Raw genomic sequence first — 23740 nt, forward strand, 5'->3', positions numbered from 1 at the left:
AGGAAGCTATAAAAAGGCAGAGTTGACTGTCTTGGTGCAATCACTCTTTTTGGCTGCGTTTTGGCTTTATTTTTGCGCGGCTTTTTGACCTATTCGGGTCTATTTTTGTGCATTTTGAGCTATGTCCGGCCGCGGGAAGCAGGGCGGGAAGGCGCGCGCCAAGGCCAAGTCGCGCTCATCGCGGGCCGGGCTGCAGTTCCCCGTGGGCCGCGTGCACCGCCTGCTGCGCAAGGGCAACTACGCGGAGCGCGTGGGCGCCGGCGCCCCGGTGTACCTGGCGGCCGTGCTCGAGTACCTGACGGCCGAGATCCTGGAGCTGGCGGGCAACGCGGCCCGCGACAACAAGAAGACGCGCATCATCCCCCGCCACCTGCAGCTCGCCATCCGCAACGACGAGGAGCTCAACAAGCTGCTGGGCAAGGTGACGATCGCGCAGGGCGGCGTGCTGCCCAACATCCAGGCCGTGCTGCTGCCCAAGAAGACCGACAGCCACAAGGCTAAAGCCAAGTAAAACTGATCTGATAAACAACCCAAAGGCTCTTTTCAGAGCCACCCACATTTTCCTAAAAAGAGCAGGAACGCTTGATCCCACGAATACGTGCTGTGTTAATATACTCGGAAAGTTGAAATCTCTGGGGAGTGTCTTAAAACGTTAGATGTATTTACGTTCGGCCTTGCTGATCTGTAGCTTCCTGCCTTTTCTCTTTATCTTAGAAGTTATAGTACCAATGTAAACGTGCGTCAGTTTCTCTTTTCGAAAAAAAAAAAAATCAATAAAAGGTAGCGGTCGCGACTGATTAAATCGATCACCGCAGTATGGTTTGAGAAGTGAACTGCCCAGTGTGAGCTCGCTGCCAGCTGCCCTCCCTCCCTTCCGATGAATCCCGCCGGGGGTGAAGCGCCGCTCTGCCCGGGGCAGGAAGGACGGGGCGGGTTCGGGGCGGCCGCGGCCAATCCTGCTGGAGCGCGCGGCTTTCAAACCGCGGGGCACCGGGGCCCCTCTTCTCCCTGCGAGCCGCGGCCGTCCCCGTGCTGCGGGTGGAAGAGGGATTCCAGTGCCTTGTGCGCAGCGGTGGCAGCGGTTTTCTGCTTTCCGTGGATCTCTGTTGTCTTATCTGCAACTTAGAGCTTTCAGGCAATAGCAAGAAAAATGTAAGTACTTGCTTGGGGTGCAGTCCAGGAGGGTTTCCAAAAGGTAGCGTCAGGAATTCTGAATTACGTGATGGTGATGACAGTTACAGAATTGGCTCGAGTGTGAGTTCGTGTTAGAAGCACTACATAAAGTCACATACACACGGAGAAGGGAGTCATGATGTACTTGTCTGAACTTGAACGGATGTTTTAATTCTTTCCCCTTCATCCTGACAGCATGAGTAGTGTTTAAAAGTGCTCTTGGCATTTTCCTGCAAATGTTTCCTTGACGTATACAGTATGGTCTCCTGGGTACTACTGCCTTTGGCTTCGCTGAGCTCTTCGGTACAACTTCTTTTGATTTGGTAGCCTTTGTTGTCTTTTTTGGGGCCCTCGGTCTCTAAGACAGCCTGGGCCTGCTTGACTGCAGTAGCCCCTTTCACCCCGAGAAGGAGCGCACGGCCTTGGCGATGTGACAGTGGTGGCATCTGAAGCCGCCAGGCACCGCATCCCTCTCTTGGGGTGTCAGAGGCTTATAAATCACGATAACACGCGAGGGATCGGGATTTACAGGGAGGAGCTTCTCCGCCATTGGTGCCTCGGGGTGGCCTCACTGCTGGGAGACGGCGACAGCTCCTCTCTCCTCTCTTTCCTCTGAACAGGTTAATTTGTGGGGTTTTTTCCTTTTCTTTCCCCTTTATTTCTTTTTCCCACTGTAAAGAACACCGCGTTCCCTCCTTTGTTAGAACGGATGTAGGTAAATGACGCTTTAGTTTTGTTTTTCGTTCAGCAATGTTTTATGCGGAAGAGGAAAGTGCCCGAAGGGAAGGCAGGAATGCAACGCCAGGAGCCTCCGAACGAGGCTGCCTAAGGGCCGGATAGGTTGTTTCCTTTGTTCTTTAAAATCGTCCTTTGAGAACTAAGGCGAGGAAAACCCTGGTTTTTTTTTTAAATTATTTTTTCCTTCTTTTTCTTTTTTTTTTTTTTTTCCTTTTCAGTGTTCCGCCTCAGGAGGCGGAGGAGTGAGTCACTGGGGCGTTGTGTTAATGGAAAATGTTTTTCAAGCAGAGAGAGATAACGTGGGAGTGCCCGGCTGAAGTCTTGCTTGGAAACAAGATAAGAATCGTGGGTCTGTTTCTAAGCGGTATATGATTCTTAAACAATTTTCAGGTTGAGTTGTTTTCCTTTGGTTGCTTGTTGGTTTGTTGTTTAATTTTTTATTTGTTTCCTGTGGGTTTTCTTTTGTCTGTTTTCCCTTTTTTGGCTTCTTTTTTTCTTTTCTTCTTTCATTTTTCCCCCCTCCTTTTTAATCATCTCTGTTCTACTGAAAAAAAATTGCATTAATCATCTATCATTTAGAGCTGGACTTTGAAACAGCAGTAACAGCAGGACTTTATTAGCAACCATTCTGAAATCTGAGGCTAGAATTAGGTTTAAAGCACTTCAGTATTTTTTTTTGCTTGTTTGCTTCATAATCTCAATTTTGCTGTATTTTGCATATTTGGCAATATAACCTTCCATTGGTCTATATTTAGTAGAGAAGGAAGAGATTACGTGGGCCTGGAGAAGGGAATTGATTTGTACAAGGTTCTGATTGGGCCGTTTGAAAATCCTGAAACAGAGGCCTCCCAGGCTTCATTTTTGCCCTTGAAAACATTTTGTGAGGAGGGAGCATTTCTTTTCAAGAGAATAGTTCATACTTCCTTCTCAGGCACCTCAGTATTTATGTTCTACTTCTCTTAGTAATTGTTTGTTTTAGTTTTGATAAGGTTTTTCTTATTTCCCTTTCCCCCTGCTGATGTTTTAAAAATACATGTACCTTAACAATTTTAAAATAAGATATGGGTAGATTATAATCTAGTGTAAAGTGTTCATTTTGTTTTTCCATTATGTTCTTCACTAGAAACTTGTTAAGCTCAGTATTTAATTCATTAAGTTCAATATTTCATTCTCTGTCTTTCTAGCCATGTTTCCTCCTTGAGCTCAGGTAATGAGCTCAGTTTCCTTATACAGACATTTTTAAATATTGTTGCATTCTATATGCCACCAACAGCATTTTCATGATGGGTTTAAGTATATTTTTGTTAGTACAGGAGAATTGATGAGTTCTGTATGCTAAATCCTCTTTTTCTTCAGCTAAATCATGCCTAGAATGTTTTTGTACAATTACTGCATATCCGTATTTCTCCTGACCAGTCATTCACAATTAATGTAGAAAGGCAATATGTTCTTCTGCCTCGGGTAACTGCTTGTTATAAATGAACAAATTCTCTGTTTGCATACCACAGTTAAATAAAAGGTTTTTATTTACTGAAATAGAAGAGTGAAATATATTATATGGCCTCTTCGAGTATGTGACAAATGAGAGTTAAAAGTGGTGCTTTTAGAAAAACACGGTATTTTATTTCATTGCAGATGTGGAGTTTACCTTCCCAAATTTAGTTTCATCTATCCATCCTAAATTCTCAAAAAGGAGGAAGGCTTTAGATTTAAGAACAGTGCATCACATATGCTTCTGGTCATGAAATAAACATTTAATATCATATGACCCTAATTCACTTTTGAACTTTAAGTCCACACAAAATATATCCTTATGCTGTAAAGCACTAACGATAACATAGGTAGTGCAATCTCTCAGATTGCTTGCTTCCAAGTAAATGTTACTTAACCTGTAGTTACCCAATAGCTTTTTGTTTTTCCATAAAGCAGGGAAAGATAATTTGCAATACAATATTTTTTAAAAAAAACAACCAACAAAATAAAACTATGCTCAGTTGCAGAAACATTCAGAAGGATGCTGAGAATCGAGATTAAAAAAAGTGACGTTATACAAGAACATTTATTATTAGGCTTTGTCTTAGTAATCATATAGTGCCAAAAAAAGTCCTTGAATATTAATTTCTTTCCAAAAATCTTATTCACGTTGTTTTGGTATGTTTTTTGCTGGTTTGGTTTTGAGGTTTTTTTTTGGTGTTTGTTTTTTTGTTGTTGTTGTTTTGTTTTGCTTTGTTTGTTTTATAAAAACTATATATGCTTGATTTTTCTCTAGTGATCTGATTGAGGGCAGGATAGAAATACTGTTCCAACTCCCTTGGTAGTAAGCAGTCTTCCAAAGTCTTAGAGGAAGATGTAATATTTTCTTTTTTGCTGATTTTTTGTTTGTTTGTTTTGTTTTGTTTTGTTTTGGTTTTTTTGGGTTTGTTTTTTTTTTGTTTCATGAGAATGTGCTTTAGACTAGAAATTTTATCAATGATGTAGGCAAGCTCAAGTATTTACCTAGAGCAAACGTGAGTGGAATTAACTACCTAATACCAATGCTATGCTCACGATGCTCCAGGCTCTTCCTTGTGAAACTTAAATGAACATTTGCATCACATAGTCTGTGGAAAGGTTAAGCTTTTATAGTTCTTTTATTAAATTACTCTCAAATTTCTTCACTCAAATTTTTAGTTTCTTTACTATCTTTCTGCAGCCTTACGTAACATACCAAAATAAAATACAGTTGGAATGTCTTACAAATCTGGTGTTATTCTATATACATAATTTGAATAATACCATTAGTAATTTACTTTTCTTAAACACTTAAACCCAGACGTGCTTAGACAGCAAAAGCACTTTTTAAAGAGTAAGTTACTGTTTATTTCTCTGATATACATAGTACAAGATAAGTTTGGACTTTGGTAAACACGTAAGAAATTCATTTGTCTCCATTTACAGAGTTTTGAAGGCATTGATGCTGACGCCCAGGAAGTTTGTGTGGAAGCGGAAGCCAATTCCAGCTTCTAAAGCTGTAGAAACGCAGCAGAAAACTGCGGTTGTTTGCAGGTCACAAAGAACGCTTTAAGCCTGTCTGGTACCAGCAGAAAATCGGATTGCCGCGAGCCATAGCTAATTGTGTGCCTTTCCCTTTGCATCTTGTGACATCCCCGTCATTGCTGTGGCACAGCTGGGTGGAGGGGAGGCCCCTTGGGTTCGGAGCGTCCCCCCATTGGGTTCGGAGCATCCCCCCGGGGCCGTAACGCGGCTCGGTTCGGCAGCCCGGCGGGGAGCGGGGGCCGCAGGCACCGCCCGCCTGCGCTGCAGCAATTTCCAACCAATCCTGCCCGGGAAGCGGCTCCCCTCCTCCCTCCTCCTCCTCCTTCTCCCTCCCCCTTCCCTTCCCCTCCATCTCCCTGTGTTTAGCTTTCCTGCCGCCGCTTCCCGTCCTCCCAGCCCCCGCTCCCCCGAGTCATTTTCTTTTCCTTAATCCGCAGCCCAGGAAGATCAGTCTGCAGGGCAGCACCGCCGTGAGTGACGAGCATCTCGCTGTGACTGCTGCTAAAACCAGCCTGTGCTCTGACTGCTTCTACTGTTCCTTTCATCAACTGCTGGTTCGTGTTTTTTGACCTCTGTTTATACCGTGGCTGCTGCCCAGGCTAAGGGAAAAAAAAAAAAAAAAAGAACAACAACCAAACAAAAACAAACAAACGAAACCCTAAACAACCCACCACGAAGCCAAAACAACCCAAGGAGCAGTTGGGATGTTTCAGCTTGCTCTGTTAGAAAATATTATTTTAATTTTGCAGGCATCAAAGCTGAGAGAGCAATGGACCATCCTACATGATACAATACTTCCATCAGGAGCCTGTGATCATTACATCCTTCCCCTCTCTTTGTCCATTCTGTCCTAGAAAACCTCATGCATGGCTGCATGGTACAGAAACAACCCTGCCATAGTAACGAGGCTGATGCAAACAAACCTTTTTTCCTCTCCAGGAGGCACCTGTGTGTATCACATCTTGGAGAGGCTGATTGTTTCAGGCCTCTGCACTCTGCATACAAATGATAGTCTTTTTCTCATGTGGGGAGGGCTTTCAAATAGAAAACTAATCCTCTTCCTATGGAAGCCACAGGTTTTTCCTGTCATGGGATTCCTCTATGGCCTTCACAAGTAGATTCTGAGAGGATCATGAGAATACCAGCATAAACAACGATGCTAGCAGCTTGGAAGCCCAGGGAAAAAAAGCAGTAATTAAACTCTTGAATAGGAGCTTTTTTGAGGGTAAGTTTTTTGTTTGTTGGTTTGATTTTGTGTTTTGGCCAGAGTTGGTGGGGGAGGAAGGGTAGAGTCAGTTTTTTGTTTGGGTAGGAGATTTCTTTTATTTTACGTTATGGAAAAAGCATACTTGATCTTCAGGACATGCATGTAATTGAGTGGATCACTTTATGATCTATTTACCACCAGTGTTAGGACTTGTGCAAGCAGCTCGGTAGTCCAGAATTGATTTTTTGTGAGGAGAGAGATTTCTTCTTTCTCTCTTCTCTCTGATTCCAAAAAAGCGTATAGAGTAAGCATCCATTTACTTAAGAAAACTGCCAATGAAAATTTGACACCATTTCTGATATCAGTAACCCTTTGGTTGTAACTAATTTTATGATTAGATTAGATTTCTCTAAGTTTGATAGATTTAACCACTGACCTCCTAGGTAATAAAGATAAGCAACAACATCTTCAGTCAATAGTGGTCATTGTTCTGAAGGCGTCCTAGTATGCTTAGTAGAGAAGCCATTTTAAGCATTAAATCACCTTTATTACTTTTCTCAGAAATTTCTTTACCTCTTGCAATAGTTTATTAATTTAGAGACCAGAAATGTGCACACTGTGCTGGGTGGAACTATTTCACACAATGCTACAATAGTACAAAGATAAAGAATCCTGTTTCATTCTTTGTTCTTTTTCTGGTGATTCTAAACATTCAAGTAACTTTCACTGTAGTGCTTCTGAGCATTCAACACATTTGTTTTATTTATTTGTGGTTTTCAAACGTGGGAAGATTTTTTTTTTAATTAGGATCAATCTGGAAGGTGCAGTAAAGGTGAAAAATAGTGGTGAGATAGCTCTAAAGAGTTAGGAATCAAGCACAAGGGGAGGACAGGCAGTGAAATTGAAAACTATGGTTGAAGAAAAGTAAATAAATGAAAATTCTGGTGTCTATTGTGATTTAATGACACCCAAAACTCCTAAAGACAGAAAGCCCAAAATGTTTATGCTATATAAGTCATAGCAAGTTTCCTGTTGCATAGCAGAAAATCAAAGATCTATTTTGTTCCTCACCAAAAGGATGGTTGGATTTTCCATTTGATCACCCAAATCATAATGATCCAGAAGTCCAAGTCCACGTGTCTATATGCAGTGAAGTTCCCATTAGGTTCTAATCCTCTGTGTGTGTGTAATTGCTGAAGGACATTGTAGCCACAAGAACTTCATAAGGAATAGAAGCAGCAGTGGATAGTGTTAATAAGATCAATATTTCATTACTATACTTAGTAGAAAAATGAATAAGAGTGAAAAAAAAACCTATTACCTTGTAGATGACTTGGTAACTTTCTTACTCTTGTGTGGTATTGCTTTGGGTTTTTTGTTTGTTTATTTTCAGGCTAAACCATCCCTTGTGTGTGTCTCTGAGTTTGGGGATAACCAGCAAGAGCTACTGAGGGTTTCAGCATAAACACATCAATGCATAAAAAGGGAACACTTTTAAGTACCACAGGTAAAAAGTACATATATTACTTTAATGTGATTTTGAATGCTCTATCAGAAATGGACTCCACTGTGACTGGCAGGAGCTCCTGTGATCCATGCTGGTGTCCAGCTTCCACCTAGAGGAGTGCAACTCTGCCCTTGAGCACACAGTTGCAGGTACAGCCTGGAGGCAGATGCACAGCCAGGAAGAAATCCTGCTGTGTCCCTGGGGCACACAGACTCACAGAGGTGGTCAGTCCCTGACCCAGGGTCATCAGATTAGTCCAGATGAATGAGAATGAGAATTAGGACCCAGCTGACCAAACTTCAGAGAGTCTGGCAGTAATTTAGGTGCACATTGAAGTGTGAAAAGTGTGATTCCCCCTTATTATATGGGGATAAGCACTGGCCATGCTGACCCTGTCTTCAGTATCCTGGATCATGGGCTGTGCAGGGATTGACAGCTGGGAGTCTCCATGTCAGAAGTGTGCACAAAGCCTTAATTTTGCTTGTGCTGCAACTTTCAAAAATATTTTCTTTTCGTCTCCTTGCAATTAGACAACTCCTATAATATCTAGTCATGTTGATCATCACTCTTGGCAAAAATCCATCTCTATTTTTAACTGGGCTTGTACACTTCACATGATAGTGCTCTGGGATGCTCATCTCCCTAGGAAGATGATGCAAAAAAAGATTATTCATTTCCCTCACAAATGTTTCATCTAAATAAAGTAGCACTATCATAAGATATTGCTTTAGGAGATGACCCAAATCTGTATCTCCAATTTTCAGTATTTCCATCGGGATACTTTTAGATGATTTAAAAAACATGCCACAGAGACTTTCTAAGTTAATATTAATTCTCCTAAGGATGTGAAACTACATGTACTGGCAGATCCACTGAGAGATATTAACTTCTTTAGCTCAGCTAACAGCTTTCCTGAAAAGAAAAGCAGATAATTAAAGAGAAGACAAATTTGAAAATCACAGTATTTCAACAGCCTTCTCAAGGGGATGGTGGTCTTTTGGGAAGGACAGGAGTGTTGGGAGGAATGTCAGGATGACAGATTGAAAGGAGATGCAGAGGGTAAGAGAAGTGCAAAATTGCTGACACTCTTAGAGTGGGCAAAGAAGTGGAGTCATTCTGTCACTCACTCCTGCCATCACCTAAACTGTTCCTGCACTCCAGCGTGCCCCGACTGCCTGCCCACATCATGGGACATAGCTCGGGGCTCTTCCAACCAATGCTATCCCATCAGGAAAAGCTCTTGCCCTTGCTCTTCTGCTATTGTCTTGATTAATAGGAAAAGATGGATAGATAGATAGATAGATAGATAGATAGATAGATAGATAGATAGATAGATAAAAATTTGTAGTCCATATACTCACTTGTTGATTCTGAGCAAAAAAATAATCCATGCAGATAAAGCACCGGGAGTGAAGGATAAACACTGGCCATTAAACATAAGACTAGCTGTAAAATAAAAGATGTCATATAGGAAATGAAGTGTTATTTCAGAATTCAGTGGATTCAGATTGCTTAGAACTCCTTTTTCTTTTCCATAACATTGTAAGATTTGAGTTCCTGTAAGCAGGTTGTTTTTTTCTCCTTTTGATTTCATTTTGCCTATCTACAGGATTGTCTTGATACTCCAGTAATATATACACTGTTACTTATACCCACAGATGCTGGTAAGAAGTTTAGAAAAGTAACACAGAAATAAAGTATGCAAAAGTTAAAACAAGAAAATTAAGCTATCTGGAGTGGAAACCATAAATCTGGGTAAGCATTACTTGGACAACCATGAAATATAGAATATTTCCTCAAATAACCTAAGCTCACTGTAATGCATTGATCTATTCTATGTAGTTGTATATTGATGTCATATCTACAAGGATTCTATGTAAAATTTGCCACAATAAAAATTTATTCTACATAGTCTGTGGGATTTATTCCTTTGAAGCTAAGGTATTGCTTAGGAACAAATTACACTGATACCCGTTGTAGTTCTTCATATGAGTTTGTCATAAGAATACTTAAGAAGTAATGGATCCTAGATTTTGATAAAATCTTGATTATTTAAAGAGATCTAATACAGAGAAGATCAAGAAAATATGACTTAAAAGTAAGCAAAGGTTAAATTTAATGGAAAAAATGTTAAATGCACAATAAGCACCACACAAAGAGATCTAGTGAACTAAAAAGCATCAAGAAATGGCTTCTAAAAGAAATTGCAAATTTTTGACAAAATGACAATTAACCCTGGGCAAGGGAAGAATAACTATTCTCATTAAACCACATCAATAAAATTAAATTGTTTAATTGAATAATCTGCAGTAAATATTAGCACCTATACATTTGAAATGAAAATAAAGCAAAGCTATAGAGAAGGTGTGGCAAAAATAACCTGATTAAGACCAAATGTGCCACATGAAAAGGGAAAAAGGAATTCTTACAGGAGTCCTGAAGAGACCAAAATATTATTATCTGAATATAGATAATAATAAAGCCACACTCACCACCAAGGAAAAGGAAAAGGTATGTGATATCAAATACCAAGAACAGTAATAGTCAGGGAAGAGTATGTTTTATAGCTATGCAGAAGTTTTACTGAGTTCTCTATTGTGTTCTATCTATGCTGTAACCCAGAGATGCAGTGACAGCAGGGGAAAATACATATAAATCTTTGGGGTTTTTTCCTTGAGTAAGTGTAATGATAAATACTGTGCAAAGACAGTGAGCCCAAATGTGTTGGTTTAGGCTGGCTTGGAGTTAATTTTCTTCACAGTGGTTTGTGTGGAGCTATGCTTAGCATTTGTGCTGAGCACAGGGTTGATAACATAGTGGTGTTTCTGTTATTGCTGAGCAGGGCTCACAGAGAGCCAAGTCCATTTCTGCTTTTTGTGCTGCCATAATGGGTGAGGAAGCTGGGGGTGCCTGGGAGATTGTGAGAAGGCACAGCCAGGACAGGTAACCACAACTCACCAAAGGCATATTCCAGACCTTATCACTTGATGGTCAGTGTATAAAGCTGGGGAGAAGAAGGAGGAAGAGCAAGACATTTGAAGTGATGGCATTTGTCTTCCCGAGTAAGCATTAGAGTGATGGGGCCTTGCTCTCTCAGATGGCTGAACACCTGCTTGCCCATGGGAATTAATGAATTAATTCTTTGCTTTGGCTTGGTTTTCTTGTGTGTAAGTGCAGCTATTGCTTTCCCGATTAAGCTGTCTTCATCTCAACCCATGAGTTTTCTTGCTTTTATCCTTCTGAGTCTCTCCCCAGTCTCACTGGTGGAGGAATGAGCAAGTGCCTGCATGATTCTTGGTTGCTGGCTGGGGCCATGACAACTGGAAGAGTTTCATCTGTCCCACAAGCATCATTAACGTTGGTATGCAAAGATAAATATGTACCTGTAGAACAAATTTTTTTGTATTAATGGGTATAAACTGATGTAAACACTGACTGGCTACCTACACATGAAAAAAGGTCTAACAGTGTTGGCCGAGCACAACCTTGTATTAAATAACACACATACAAAAGGTCTACAGGGTGAGAAAAGTAAATCCTAAAGTCACCATTATCATCTCCCCTGAGAAAAAGAACTTATGAGAAAAGGTGGTGAAAAAAGACAAACAAAACAACAACAAAACAGTGATGGCTCATTTGCAAAAGTGTGCGAGGTTAACAAGCAAAACCTTTTCACATTCAAGAAGCATTGCATAGTAATAGGCATACATTGGAAAAAGGGAAATGATGGGGAAGATCAAGCAAATCGAAAAATACCTGACCAGCAGAAAAAATCCAAACCTGTGCACTGCACGCAGGCATAACTAACCAGAGGAAAACTCCTGCCAAGATGGATGGTGTATAGTAACTGTATGGGATAGTATTTATTTGACAGTCCTTCCAGAACAAAGTAAAAATACCTCAAATATATATTTATGGCAAATTTAAATAATAACTCAGAAAAAGTAGAAGTAGGTGTTTGCATGCAAAGCTTGCAGGCTTACAGAAGCCACTGCAGCAGAATGGACTCATGGAGCCCACGGGCAACCCAGCAAAAAATAACACCTCCAGACCACTTTTCGTGTTCAAAAACTAATATAATGTGAAAAAAGAAACGGCAAAACTAATGCTTTAAAATGTTTCAATAAAGAATATGGCCATGAAAAAGATCAAACACTTGCAACATCTTTAAAAGCGCAGACATAATGCAGATTTTTTCACGGATACATCAGTGAGAGACACTAGTCAGTTCCTTCATGAGCACGTTAATTCCCATAAACACAACGAAGCCACTGATCATTAAGTCACAGATGTGGGAGACGCCTAGCTTTCCTTTGCAAAAAGGAAAAAAAAATTATCTCCTTAAAGAGGAAAAATAGAAAAAAATAGCAATAGATTACTCCCGTTTCTAAGTTCTCAGTCGAAAGGAGAGCATTTACCTAGAAGCGGGACGCGCCGCCGCTCTCTCCCCCGCCCAGCCGGGCCCTTTGTTAGAGCTCATATCGATGGCGGCGGAGCGCGGGCACAACGCGGCTCTGCCGCCCCTGCCGCCGCCATCGGCCGGATTTTGCTGCAGCGCCGCGGCCGGCGGGGCCCCGCTCCCTATCGACACCGAGAGCCCCGCGGGCGGGGCCGGGCAGCCGGGCCGAGCGCGGCGGGCACGGGGTGACCCCGGCCGGGACCCCCGGGTTTGGCCACCGGGGGCGGGGCCGGCCCGAGCCCGCTCGGCGGGAGAGATGGCGCGAAAATCCCGGCCCGCAGGGGGAAGGGCGCGCAAAGAACCCGCCCCGGCCCGGCCCCTTACGCAGTCCTCAACCAGGTCGGACCGACGGCAATATACACACGCGATGGGCTGTTCCCACTGCACTGAACTGGGTGGCGGTTGTCTGGCAGCATGTCTGGTCGGGGCAAAGGCGGCAAGGGGCTCGGCAAGGGAGGCGCTAAGCGCCACCGCAAGGTGCTGCGCGACAACATCCAGGGCATCACCAAGCCGGCCATCCGCCGCCTGGCTCGGCGCGGCGGCGTCAAGCGCATCTCGGGGCTCATCTACGAGGAGACGCGCGGTGTGCTCAAGGTGTTCCTGGAGAACGTGATCCGCGACGCTGTCACCTACACGGAGCACGCTAAGAGGAAGACCGTCACGGCCATGGACGTGGTCTATGCCCTCAAGCGCCAGGGTCGCACTCTCTACGGCTTCGGCGGCTAAACTCGGTTATTACCCCAGCCTAGCACTTCTACAACACAAAGGCTCTTTTCAGAGCCACCCACTTGTTTCATAAAAAGAGCTTTTAATTGCTTCTTATAAATAGTTTAGGGTTTTTGTTGTTCTTTTATTTTTTCTTTTATTTTTGTTACGCAAACAGAATTAGGGATTTTGTTTCAGTTGCTTTCTTGAGAAGCCATACCTGGTTTTCCCCCATTTTGCGCTCCCAAGGAAAAAGTCATTTCAGTACGCGGGAAGATTCTGATCTTTACTCGGGGAACGAGCCACCTAGGGCAATGGGTGTAGCGCTTTACATGGGGGCTCCTTGTGCTATAGGGAAACATGCACTGCACGTTAGTTCTTTACTCCCCCACTCTCCTCCACACGGAGCACCACCCGCTCAATCCAGACCCTCTTTCGAAAGGGCAATAAAAGGGACAGACAAGCGAGATAAGATGGGGAAGGAATAGGTCGGAGACAACCGCAATTGTCGTAGCCGCTCTCGCGGCGGCAGTTTTACCGTGACAGCCTGAAAGGGGAAGAAAGCTCACGAAATGGCGGCGCGCTTGCCCCTGCCATTCGGTTGGCCAGAGCGGGAAAAAGGAACAACAAAGAGCACCCCTTGGCGCGCAAAATACTGCATAGCAAAGATGCTGCGAACGAGCCCTGTGCTCTAAAGCTCTCCCGCCCGCCCCCGTCCTGGCTCCTCAGGCTGCCTGTTCTCCAGGCACCGCGCTCGCCTACACCCACCACAGCCTCTTACGCCCTCCCAGCGCCAGCAGCTTCGGGAACCTCAGAATGACCGACACACACAGAGCGGGGCGCAAAGGCACGGCAAGCCCCAACTCCCCCCGGTTATCCCAGAATTGCCACTGCCTCGGGCACTGAAAAGGGCTTGGCAACGGGCTGCCTGTGCCTTAACACAGAAATAACAGCTCTCTTCAGTGGCTTTGTGGTGGCTCTTAAAAGAGCCTTTCGGGTTGAAGTACAAGGGCAGGAAATTCAGGCGCGCTCGCCGCGGATGCGCCGAGCCAGCTGGATGTCCTTGGGCATGATGGTGACGCGCTTGGCGTGGATGGCGCACAGGTTGGTGTCCTCGAAGAGCCCCACCAGGTAGGCCTCGCTGGCCTCCTGCAGCGCCATGACGGCCGAGCTCTGGAAGCGCAGGTCGGTCTTGAAGTCCTGCGCGATCTCGCGCACCAGGCGCTGGAAGGGCAGCTTGCGGATCAGCAGCTCCGTGGACTTCTGGTAGCGCCGGATCTCGCGCAGCGCCACCGTGCCGGGCCGGTAGCGGTGCGGCTTCTTGACGCCGCCCGTGGCCGGCGCGCTCTTGCGGGCAGCCTTGGTGGCCAGCTGCTTGCGGGGCGCCTTCCCGCCCGTCGATTTACGCGCTGTCTGCTTCGTACGCGCCATCCGTAAAAACAGCAAGCCACGACAGCAAGCAACCACTGTCTACCTTGAAAAACCGCGCCCAGCTCCTTTTATATCCCAGCTCTGCCCTTTGATTGGCTGACGGAAACAGCCGCGAGCAGGGTGAAGGTTTGAAAATCCCGCGATAACCCCGTTTTACGCCGAAACTCTCTTCAATTCCTGACTAAGAACAGCCTTTGTTCTTGGTCTTCCCTTTATTCTGAGACTACATTTCTGCTTTTTAACCACTTTCCTTAATTAATTGCTTTGCTACGTAAGGTGAGTAAAAGTAGAATTTAATATTCCAAGAATTACTGCTAAGATAACGTGTTTGCAATCAGGCTTAGTTACTGGTTTCCTCTATAAACTGGCTACTTATGTGTTGTAATCCTAATTCTTTATGGAAGTAGTAACAAAGGATTCAGTGCTTTGTAAGCAATCCGAACTGAAACTTTTTTTTTTTTCTACTTAGGGGCTTCTTCTGTTTTGTTTGATTGTTTGTTTTTTGGTTTGTTTGATTTTTTGTTTATTTGTTTGGTGGGAGGTTTTGAGGGTCTGTAATTTTCTTCAGTTAAGGCATTATAAGAAGTTGCATTGCTTAAAATGCAAAGCCGCGAGTACAATTTGGAAACAAGTTCAGGAAAATGAAATTTTAGAAATAGACAAAATACAAGTAAAACACTGACAGGTGTTGGTATTCCTTTATCAAAAATAAAACAACTCAAGATTTGTTTGCAAAGAAGGGCTCACAGAGGCTTCAGTTCTTACCCAATGAAATTCTCCGCTTCTTTGACCAATCGGCGGCGAGGAGGCGGGGCTTCCGCGCACAATAAATGTCAGCTCGCTGAAGCGCTGCGGTACTCTCTCTGTTGGTGTGATAAGGGGGAAGATCAGATGGCGCGCACGAAGCAGACAGCGCGTAAGTCGACGGGCGGGAAGGCGCCCCGCAAGCAGCTGGCAACCAAGGCTGCCCGCAAGAGCGCGCCGGCCACGGGCGGCGTCAAGAAGCCGCACCGCTACCGGCCCGGCACGGTGGCGCTGCGCGAGATCCGGCGCTACCAGAAGTCCACGGAGCTGCTGATCCGCAAGCTGCCCTTCCAGCGCCTGGTGCGCGAGATCGCGCAGGACTTCAAGACCGACCTGCGCTTCCAGAGCTCGGCCGTCATGGCGCTGCAGGAGGCCAGCGAGGCCTACCTGGTGGGGCTCTTCGAGGACACCAACCTGTGCGCCATCCACGCCAAGCGCGTCACCATCATGCCCAAGGACATCCAGCTGGCTCGGCGCATCCGCGGCGAGCGCGCCTGAATTTCCTGCCCTTGTACTTCAACCCGAAAGGCTCTTTTAAGAGCCACCACAAAGCCACTGAAGAGAGCTGTTATTTCTGTGTTAAGGCACAGGCAGCCCGTTGCCAAGCCCTTTTCAGTGCCCGAGGCAGTGGCAATTCTGGGATAACCGGGGGGAGTTGGGGCTTGCCGTGCCTTTGCGCCCCGCTCTGTGTGTGTCGGTCATTCTGAGGTTCCCGAAGCTGCTGGCGCTGGGAGGGCGTAAGAGGCTGTGGTGGGTGTAGGCGAGCGCGGTGCCTGGAGAACAGGCAGCCTGAGGAGCCAGGACGGGGGCGGGCGGGAGAGCTTTAGAGCACAGGGCTCGTTCGCAGCATCTTTGCTATGCAGTATTTTGCGCGCCAAGGGGTGCTCTTTGTTGTTCCTTTTTCCCGCTCTGGCCAACCGAATGGCAGGGGCAAGCGCGCCGCCATTTCGTGAGCTTTCTTCCCCTTTCAGGCTGTCACGGTAAAACTGCCGCCGCGAGAGCGGCTACGACAATTGCGGTTGTCTCCGACCTATTCCTTCCCCATCTTATCTCGCTTGTCTGTCCCTTTTATTGCCCTTTCGAAAGAGGGTCTGGATTGAGCGGGTGGTGCTCCGTGTGGAGGAGAGTGGGGGAGTAAAGAACTAACGTGCAGTGCATGTTTCCCTATAGCACAAGGAGCCCCCATGTAAAGCGCTACACCCATTGCCCTAGGTGGCTCGTTCCCCGAGTAAAGATCAGAATCTTCCCGCGTACTGAAATGACTTTTTCCTTGGGAGCGCAAAATGGGGGAAAACCAGGTATGGCTTCTCAAGAAAGCAACTGAAACAAAATCCCTAATTCTGTTTGCGTAACAAAAATAAAAGAAAAAATAAAAGAACAACAAAAACCCTAAACTATTTATAAGAAGCAATTAAAAGCTCTTTTTATGAAACAAGTGGGTGGCTCTGAAAAGAGCCTTTGTGTTGTAGAAGTGCTAGGCTGGGGTAATAACCGAGTTTAGCCGCCGAAGCCGTAGAGAGTGCGACCCTGGCGCTTGAGGGCATAGACCACGTCCATGGCCGTGACGGTCTTCCTCTTAGCGTGCTCCGTGTAGGTGACAGCGTCGCGGATCACGTTCTCCAGGAACACCTTGAGCACACCGCGCGTCTCCTCGTAGATGAGCCCCGAGATGCGCTTGACGCCGCCGCGCCGAGCCAGGCGGCGGATGGCCGGCTTGGTGATGCCCTGGATGTTGTCGCGCAGCACCTTGCGGTGGCGCTTAGCGCCTCCCTTGCCGAGCCCCTTGCCGCCTTTGCCCCGACCAGACATGCTGCCAGACAACCGCCACCCAGTTCAGTGCAGTGGGAACAGCCCATCGCGTGTGTATATTGCCGTCGGTCCGACCTGGTTGAGGACTGCGTAAGGGAGGCGGGGTCTCGCGCCTCGTCCCCGCCCGCCGCTCGCTCCTCCCCTCCCCGCGCAGCTCCTCACGGGCTTCCCGAGAACGCGGCCGAGGCGCTTTCCCGGCCTTGTCCCCGCGGCTCCGTCTCTCCCGAGCTGGTCTGGCCTCGTTCAGGGCTTCTCGCAGTTACGGAGTATTCTAAGAGACAGGAAGGGACCCCGATGGATCATCCAGCCCGACTTTTAAGTGGTTGGCTTATACAGGGATTGAGCATACAACCTTGGCATTTTTAGCACCGGGTTCTAACCAGCTGAAATAATGTCGGTCCGCACTATGCTGTCCTTGCTCGCTGTCAGCTAGCGCGTCCCTCTGCTGCTTTCCTGTCCTGCCCCGTTACCCTGGGCGCTGGAGACAGTTTCATGGCAGCTTCGGGTCTCCCGTCAGTAGGAGGAGCGGGACTTGCGACCCTCGGCCCGGGTTTCGGGCTGCTGCGCCTCTTCCTCGTCCCTCCCCGCAGGTCTGCGGCAAAATTCGTCCAATGCGGGGCTTCGCTCGGCGCTCCCGCCCCTCCCCGCAGCTCTTCCGTCTCCCGCTCGCGGGGACCCCGGCGGAGGAATCTTTCCCGGGCAGCGTTGTCTTTGTTTGCTTCGGCTTCACGTTTCCTTTGTCTACCCGGACACTCCCACAGCTGCCCCGTCCTCCGCGTTGTCCTGAGCGTTCCGCGCTTTCATGTTGGCACGGAGCGACTGCCGGTCGGTGCGAGGGGGAGCAGGGAGCGAGGCCCTGAGCCCTGTTTGAGAGCGCGGAAAGCATCAGTTTATGAGCCAGGCCCAGCCCCGCCGAGCTCGCTCCTAGCAGCTGCCGGCCTCGGAAAGAAGTGACCGCTGCCCTATACTGAGATCCAGCAAGCGAAAGAAAGCACTACGGATATCGCAAACAACTGTCTGTATGACATCTGAAGAATGAACACTTGCGAAACAATTTTTATTCCAATGAGGATATCCCAGGAATTTTTTCCATGTGTTTCGCACTTTTGCAGAGAACATGTCATACATGCTGCTTACAGTATGTTGAATGAATAAATAAATACTGAGAGAGTTATGAAACTGTATTTCTAAATTAAATGTGTTAAGATTTGAAATATTACTTGCTCAGAATAGAACTGATATGTCTAAAATGGTTGGCAATTCTTTTATTATTAGTATGTTATGTCCTTTAAACATGCCTACTGCCACAACATTTTTCATATCCTTTAAAATTTGTGCATTTATTTATTTAAATTTATTCCCTAATACAATGCACAGAACCTCGGCAACATCTCAAAAATATCTCTGGGAATAAAATATTCCCTAAATTCAGGGGGAAATGCAATTGAGATAGTCATGCATTCAGTTATAGGTGCCAAAAATGTACAAATCTTAGTATCACTGTGAATTCATTTTTCTCTCAAATTTAAAGAATTACTCATATATACAGTATAAGGAGGAAAATATAGCTTTGATTTAGATCAGATTTGCTTTTTTGACTAAACAGAATGAACTAAGACTGTTTATAGACTAACTGGAAGATTAGTCACTACTGGGCCTGCCAGGTTGGTGCCTAACACTCCTATTTGGCTCCACAAAGTCTGTTTTGCTCTTTATATCTGAAAATCTATGTCTAGCTATGTTTCCTGCGGCAGTTATAAACAACATTCTGATGACTTAAGAAAGCCAAAAGAAAATGTGCAAAATCTTTTGGTATGTCAAAATAATAATGTGTTCCTAAGGCTTCTTAAATGCGGAGTGAGGATCCTAGTAAAACTTTTCCTTCCAGCAGTATAACCACTGCAAGACTTGGAAAATCCCCTTCCATGTCTGCCAGAGATGTGTGATGGAGAGGCTGAGACCAGTAACTTAAAGTAAATTAAACGGCTGCAAACCCCTTTCCTCAATAAGTGCAGTACATTAGATACAATTTAACATCAGGCCTTCTAGAAGGCTGCCTTGCCTATGTGTTGCTGGGAGTGTACATGGACACATTTCCCAGATGTGTCTGTTAGGGATATAGTCAGTTCTTTTATGAATCAGTGCATTTTCTTAGGCAAAAATAATTTTAAAAAGAGAAGAAACAAAAAAATTGCTGCTGAATATAATCCCTAATAAAATTGTTTCTACTGTTAATTTTAATGAGATATTTTTTTTTAAATCAAAGTTTAGTGTCCCATCTGCATGTTATAGATACTAAGTACTATATTTTCCTTATGAATTTAGGCACACAGCACTAGGGGTTAAATGAGAAATCTTTGCAAAATCTCAGTTTCATTAACAAAACTAAGATAAAATCTGTAGCTTTTCAAGTGTGCATTAGTTAGGACAGTTGCCCTAGTTCCTCATTACACTATAATGAGAAAATTGCAGTTATTTATTACAATAAGGCAAGACCTCACCATGACTGCACAAGAGGGTACATTAATGGTAAAAAAACATTGCATAAGCATATTATAACCAACTTCAAAGTTTCTCATAATTTTCTTGAGAGCTTAACTGGCAATTTAAATCCATATCTTTATCTGCTATAACTGTCATAATAGGTATAATAATATGCAAACTAAGGTAATGTAAGAGCTGCCTGATAGGTACATTTTTTTCCTAGCATTGCAAGCAATATAGATGAAAAGAGGTAGAAAAGCCCTTTGAATTTTTAACTGTGCAGTTTTAAGTCTTTTGATATATAGACTGACATGACTGAGTTATCCCCAAGCATAACTGTCATCTATAACATTTGAGAGACTGAGATTGGTTTTTTTTTTTTTTTTTTTTTTTTTTTGTTTTTGTTTTTTTTTTTTTTTGTTTTGTTTTTTTTTTTGTTTTTTTTTTTTTTTGTGTCACAAATTCTCTAGAATGTGAAGGTGCATTGTAACCCAATGACACAACTAAGGTACCATGTGATATGGATTTCCTCTTTCCTACTGCTTGCTGCAAATGCAAATGAGAGAAATTCATGTATTTAAACTTGCTTAGCTGCATTCCTTCATCCACTGGAATTTGCTTGAAAGCTGTCTTTAACACCATGAGATTTTCCAGCACTCCTACCATATAGCCCATCTGATTTACCAGACTTTTATATTTGAGATTTCATCACTGTTGATGGCAACACTGGAGTGGTATCTAAGTATCACAGAGGATGAAACTCCAGGTACTGAGGTGAGAAGACAAATGAGTGTAGTAAGTATTTGGAATGAAATTCTGAAGTAAATAATGAATTCCTGGTCAGACAACAGGAAGAATTTGGAGGGATATACTGGATTTAGCTCCACACTCAGAGTGGGAGGCCCTCTCTGGTGGTACCAATTCTGACTTCCACACACAAAAGTTTGTCCACAGAGAAAGCAAACTCCTGCTTAGACACCTCTACCCCTCGACCTTTCTCTGGAATTCCAGTGCTTTGATCTAGAGATACACGCTTGTGGCCCAGAAAGCCCATCCTAACTTGGGCTGCATCAAAAGCAGCCTGAAGGTCGAGGAAGGTGATTCTCCTGTTCTACTCAGCTCTCTTAAGACTCCACCTGGAGAGCTGCATGCAGCTCTGTCATCTTCTGGAATAAGAAACACATGAATCTGTCAGAGCAGGTCCAGAGAGGGCCACAAAAATTATCAGAGGGCTAGGTCATCTCTCCCATGAAAAAAGGTTGAGAAAGTTGCAGTTGTTTGGCCAGTGGAAAAGCAAGTTCAGAGGAAACCCTGTAGCAACCTTTCAATACAGAAAGACTTCTTTTCAGGCCTGTAGACAGGAGGAAAGACAAAGATTTTAAACTGAAAGGGGCTATTTTTAGATTGGACATAAGTAAGGAATTTTTTTTCAGGGAGGCTTTGTGACACTGAAGAAGGCTGTTCTGGAGAAAATGTGGATGCCCCATCTCTGGAGGATGTCATCCCTACTGTCAGGTGGGATGGAGCTTTGAGCCACCTGGGCTAGTGGAAGATGACCCTGCCCACAGCAGGGGTTTTGGACAAGATAATCTTTAATTTTAACCTTTCAACCCAAACATTTCTGAGATTGAAATTTTCTGAAAATCACGTATGTAGAAATCTCTTCTGGAAACTTAGAAGGCTCATGCACATTAAAATACAATTTTAATTACCACTGCAGTTTTTAAAGAACAGTACGGGCCAGGAGATATTTATCTGTTGCAAATGACGATCAATAAAACAACATAATAAAACCACTACAACCCTGAATGTGTCCACTTATAAACAAAACCTTGAAACACAGATACCATTACTATAAAAGATTAGTCTGGTGCTCCAGCATCTCTCTTCTTTATGTTTGTTTCCACATATGTTCCCTTAAGCCCTGCTTTGGCCATGGCACAATGCTGCCTAAAAGGCCTCTTAGCTACAGCTTGGGATAGCAAGGAGGCACAGGGGGAGTATTGCCTTCCCCCAAGCCCAGAACACTCCTCCTCCTCCTCTCCAGGGGATGGAAAGACCAGAGGTGCAACAAGGATGAGACCAATCACCTCAATGCTGTGAGCTACAGACCTTTAGATAAGGCTTCTGGGAACATCCTAGCAAGAGGAATCAGCCAGACACTCTTTCTCATAATTTATAATAATGAATATGAAGAGATTAAAGGTTGTGCTCTTGGGTGATATTTGTGCCAACAATACAGAAAACTTAATATTGCCTGCTGTTAATTGATGTAACAAGGAGTAGCAATGAACAGTGAATTCATGAGTAAGTTTGAAAATACCACTTTAAATGGGAATACACTAGCACTACAAGGTGATCCTTAGAAGCGTTACACTGTTGCTTTAGAGTATCAGTGTGACTGAGATCTAGACCAAATGGCATTTTTCATAAGGCATTCCTCATTTTATTTATACTAAATTCAACATATAGGAAACTTGACATATATTCAAGAATAAAGGCCTTTAAAGGGAATGAAGAAATCCTTATTTCATCGTTAGATGTAGCTACGTTTGAGGTTTAGGATGGTCTCCTGTTTATCTTCATGCTGCATAGCTTTTGCCACTCCCACCCGTCCTTTAGCGACCATCCCGTATCCTACAACCTTAAGCAACCTGAGGAACCGTGAAAGGTGACCAGAATCCTGAAAGCCAGCTTCTTTACCGTTAAACTGATAAAATGAAACAATGAATCACCACAGAAATATAAATATTTAAAAGCACTGGTTAGAAAACAAATTTACCAGCCGTTTTCAGTAGAAATCAGGTCTTAAAACACCGCAATACAAGTTCGAGTTAAACTTAGTACTACTAAAAATTCACCACCAGAGTACTACTGCAAAAAAAGCAACACAACTCTTTTTTGACTACGTGGGTGGCTCTGAAAAGAGCCTTTGGTTTAAAATGTTACATCGCGGAAGTCTGAGCAGCTTGACTCGTAGTTTATTTGCTTTTAGCTTTATGGCTCTCAGTCTTCTTGGGCAGCAGCACGGCCTGGATGTTGGGCAGCACGCCGCCCTGCGCGATCGTCACCTTGCCCAGCAGCTTGTTGAGCTCCTCGTCGTTGCGGATGGCGAGCTGCAGGTGGCGGGGGATGATGCGCGTCTTCTTGTTGTCGCGGGCCGCGTTGCCCGCCAGCTCCAGGATCTCGGCCGTCAGGTACTCGAGCACGGCCGCCATGTAGACGGGGGCTCCGGCACCCACGCGCTCCGCGTAGTTACCTTTGCGGAGTAGCCGATGAACACGACCGACAGGGAACTGCAACCCAGCCCGCGACGAGCGCGACTTTGCCTTAGCTCGGACTTTGCCCCCTTGCTTCCCACGGCCGGACATGCTGGAAGCGCTGGATACAGCAGAGCCCTTACACACAGCTGAAAACAGAGACAATCGTGGTGACGCAACCATCCCTGCCCTTTTATCCCTTCCCTGGGCGGGATGAGCCCTCGGCGATTGGCTGTAACCGGTCTCTGCTGAAAGAACCAATGAGCAGACGGATCGTATTGTGACCAATCGGCGACAAGATACTCCAGTGCAGGAAGGTCCAATCGGATTGCACGGTGCTCAGACCCAACATTTGCATACGGTGTCTCTATAAATGGCGGGCGCTGCGGCCATTTTATGAGCTGAGCTTTCTCCGGGAGGAAAAGCGTTGCTAAGATGCCTGAGCCGGCCAAATCCGCCCCCGCGCCCAAGAAGGGCTCCAAGAAGGCGGTGACCAAGACGCAGAAGAAAGGCGACAAGAAGCGCAAGAAGAGCCGCAAGGAGAGCTACTCCATCTACGTGTACAAGGTGCTGAAGCAGGTGCACCCCGACACGGGCATCTCGTCCAAGGCCATGGGCATCATGAACTCCTTCGTCAACGACATCTTCGAGCGCATCGCCGGCGAGGCGTCGCGCCTGGCGCACTACAACAAGCGCTCCACCATCACGTCGCGGGAGATCCAGACGGCCGTGCGGCTGCTGCTGCCCGGCGAGCTGGCCAAGCACGCCGTGTCCGAGGGCACCAAGGCTGTCACCAAGTACACCAGCTCCAAGTAGGGCGTCTCGGACCGTCACTCTCAACCCAAAGGCTCTTTTAAGAGCCACCCACATACTCTATAAAAGAGCTTTTACACACTACTGCTTGGTCTTGGGTATGGAAATTTTAAGAAATCGTAGATTGAATTTTAAATAAATGTTTAATCGACTATTTAATCTTGTAATGGTAATCGCGAAATCCGTGAGTATTTTGCAACTTCTAGATTATTCAAATGCGCTTACTATTTATAAATGTAAACATTTAAATAGGTTTTCAATTAATGGAAACGGCAAATCTTTTATTACAGTAAAGATGCGAGACAATACTTCAT

The 23740-nt window shown here is 45.1% G+C and overlaps 7 protein-coding genes across 17 annotated transcripts; 4 read left to right on the forward strand and 3 right to left on the reverse strand.

Annotated features, from left to right (window-relative positions):
* Positions 1 to 15: 15 nt before the first annotated feature.
* LOC106863102 (histone H2A-IV) lies at positions 16 to 9572 on the forward strand. 11 transcript variants are annotated; one of them, XM_088165175.1, is made up of 4 exons: positions 16 to 2275; positions 4849 to 4956; positions 5385 to 7661; positions 9320 to 9572. In XM_088165175.1, exon 1 carries the CDS (start codon positions 122 to 124, stop codon positions 509 to 511), a length of 390 nt encoding a protein of 129 aa, XP_088021301.1. In that variant the 5' UTR covers positions 16 to 121; the 3' UTR covers positions 512 to 2275; positions 4849 to 4956; positions 5385 to 7661; positions 9320 to 9572. The 11 variants fall into 11 exon arrangements, with proteins under 11 accessions (XP_088021301.1, XP_088021302.1, XP_088021296.1 ...); XM_088165176.1 differs by having other exon boundaries at positions 16 to 2260; XM_088165170.1 differs by having other exon boundaries at positions 16 to 1793; positions 1922 to 2013; positions 2130 to 7661.
* A 2927-nt stretch (positions 9573 to 12499) lies between these two features.
* On the forward strand, positions 12500 to 12907 carry LOC148223609 (histone H4). Its single transcript, XM_088165181.1, has one exon. The coding sequence runs from the start codon at positions 12535 to 12537 to the stop codon at positions 12844 to 12846; it is 312 nt and encodes a 103-aa protein (XP_088021307.1). The 5' UTR covers positions 12500 to 12534; the 3' UTR covers positions 12847 to 12907.
* An 885-nt stretch (positions 12908 to 13792) lies between these two features.
* On the reverse strand, positions 13793 to 14389 carry LOC148223610 (histone H3). Its single transcript, XM_088165165.1, has one exon. The coding sequence runs from the start codon at positions 14254 to 14256 to the stop codon at positions 13846 to 13848; it is 411 nt and encodes a 136-aa protein (XP_088021291.1). The 5' UTR covers positions 14257 to 14389; the 3' UTR covers positions 13793 to 13845.
* Positions 14390 to 14871: 482 nt separating this feature from the next.
* LOC148223611 (histone H3-like) lies at positions 14872 to 15611 on the forward strand. The gene has a single exon (XM_088165161.1). The coding sequence runs from the start codon at positions 15025 to 15027 to the stop codon at positions 15556 to 15558; it is 534 nt and encodes a 177-aa protein (XP_088021287.1). The 5' UTR covers positions 14872 to 15024; the 3' UTR covers positions 15559 to 15611.
* Positions 15612 to 16504: 893 nt separating this feature from the next.
* LOC148223612 (histone H4) lies at positions 16505 to 17400 on the reverse strand. Its single transcript, XM_088165180.1, has one exon. The coding sequence runs from the start codon at positions 16867 to 16869 to the stop codon at positions 16558 to 16560; it is 312 nt and encodes a 103-aa protein (XP_088021306.1). The 5' UTR covers positions 16870 to 17400; the 3' UTR covers positions 16505 to 16557.
* Positions 17401 to 20903: 3503 nt separating this feature from the next.
* On the reverse strand, positions 20904 to 23018 carry LOC106863085 (histone H2A.J). The gene has a single exon (XM_088165162.1). The coding sequence runs from the start codon at positions 22794 to 22796 to the stop codon at positions 22335 to 22337; it is 462 nt and encodes a 153-aa protein (XP_088021288.1). The 5' UTR covers positions 22797 to 23018; the 3' UTR covers positions 20904 to 22334.
* LOC106863094 (histone H2B 1/2/3/4/6) lies at positions 22996 to 23722 on the forward strand. The gene has a single exon (XM_014892439.2). It carries the CDS (start codon positions 23049 to 23051, stop codon positions 23427 to 23429), a length of 381 nt encoding a protein of 126 aa, XP_014747925.1. The 5' UTR covers positions 22996 to 23048; the 3' UTR covers positions 23430 to 23722.
* The last annotated feature ends 18 nt before the right edge of the window (positions 23723 to 23740 follow it).

This window comes from Sturnus vulgaris, chromosome 5 (assembly GCF_052056855.1).
Source record: "Sturnus vulgaris isolate bStuVul1 chromosome 5, bStuVul1.hap1, whole genome shotgun sequence".
NCBI lineage: Eukaryota > Metazoa > Chordata > Aves > Passeriformes > Sturnidae > Sturnus > Sturnus vulgaris.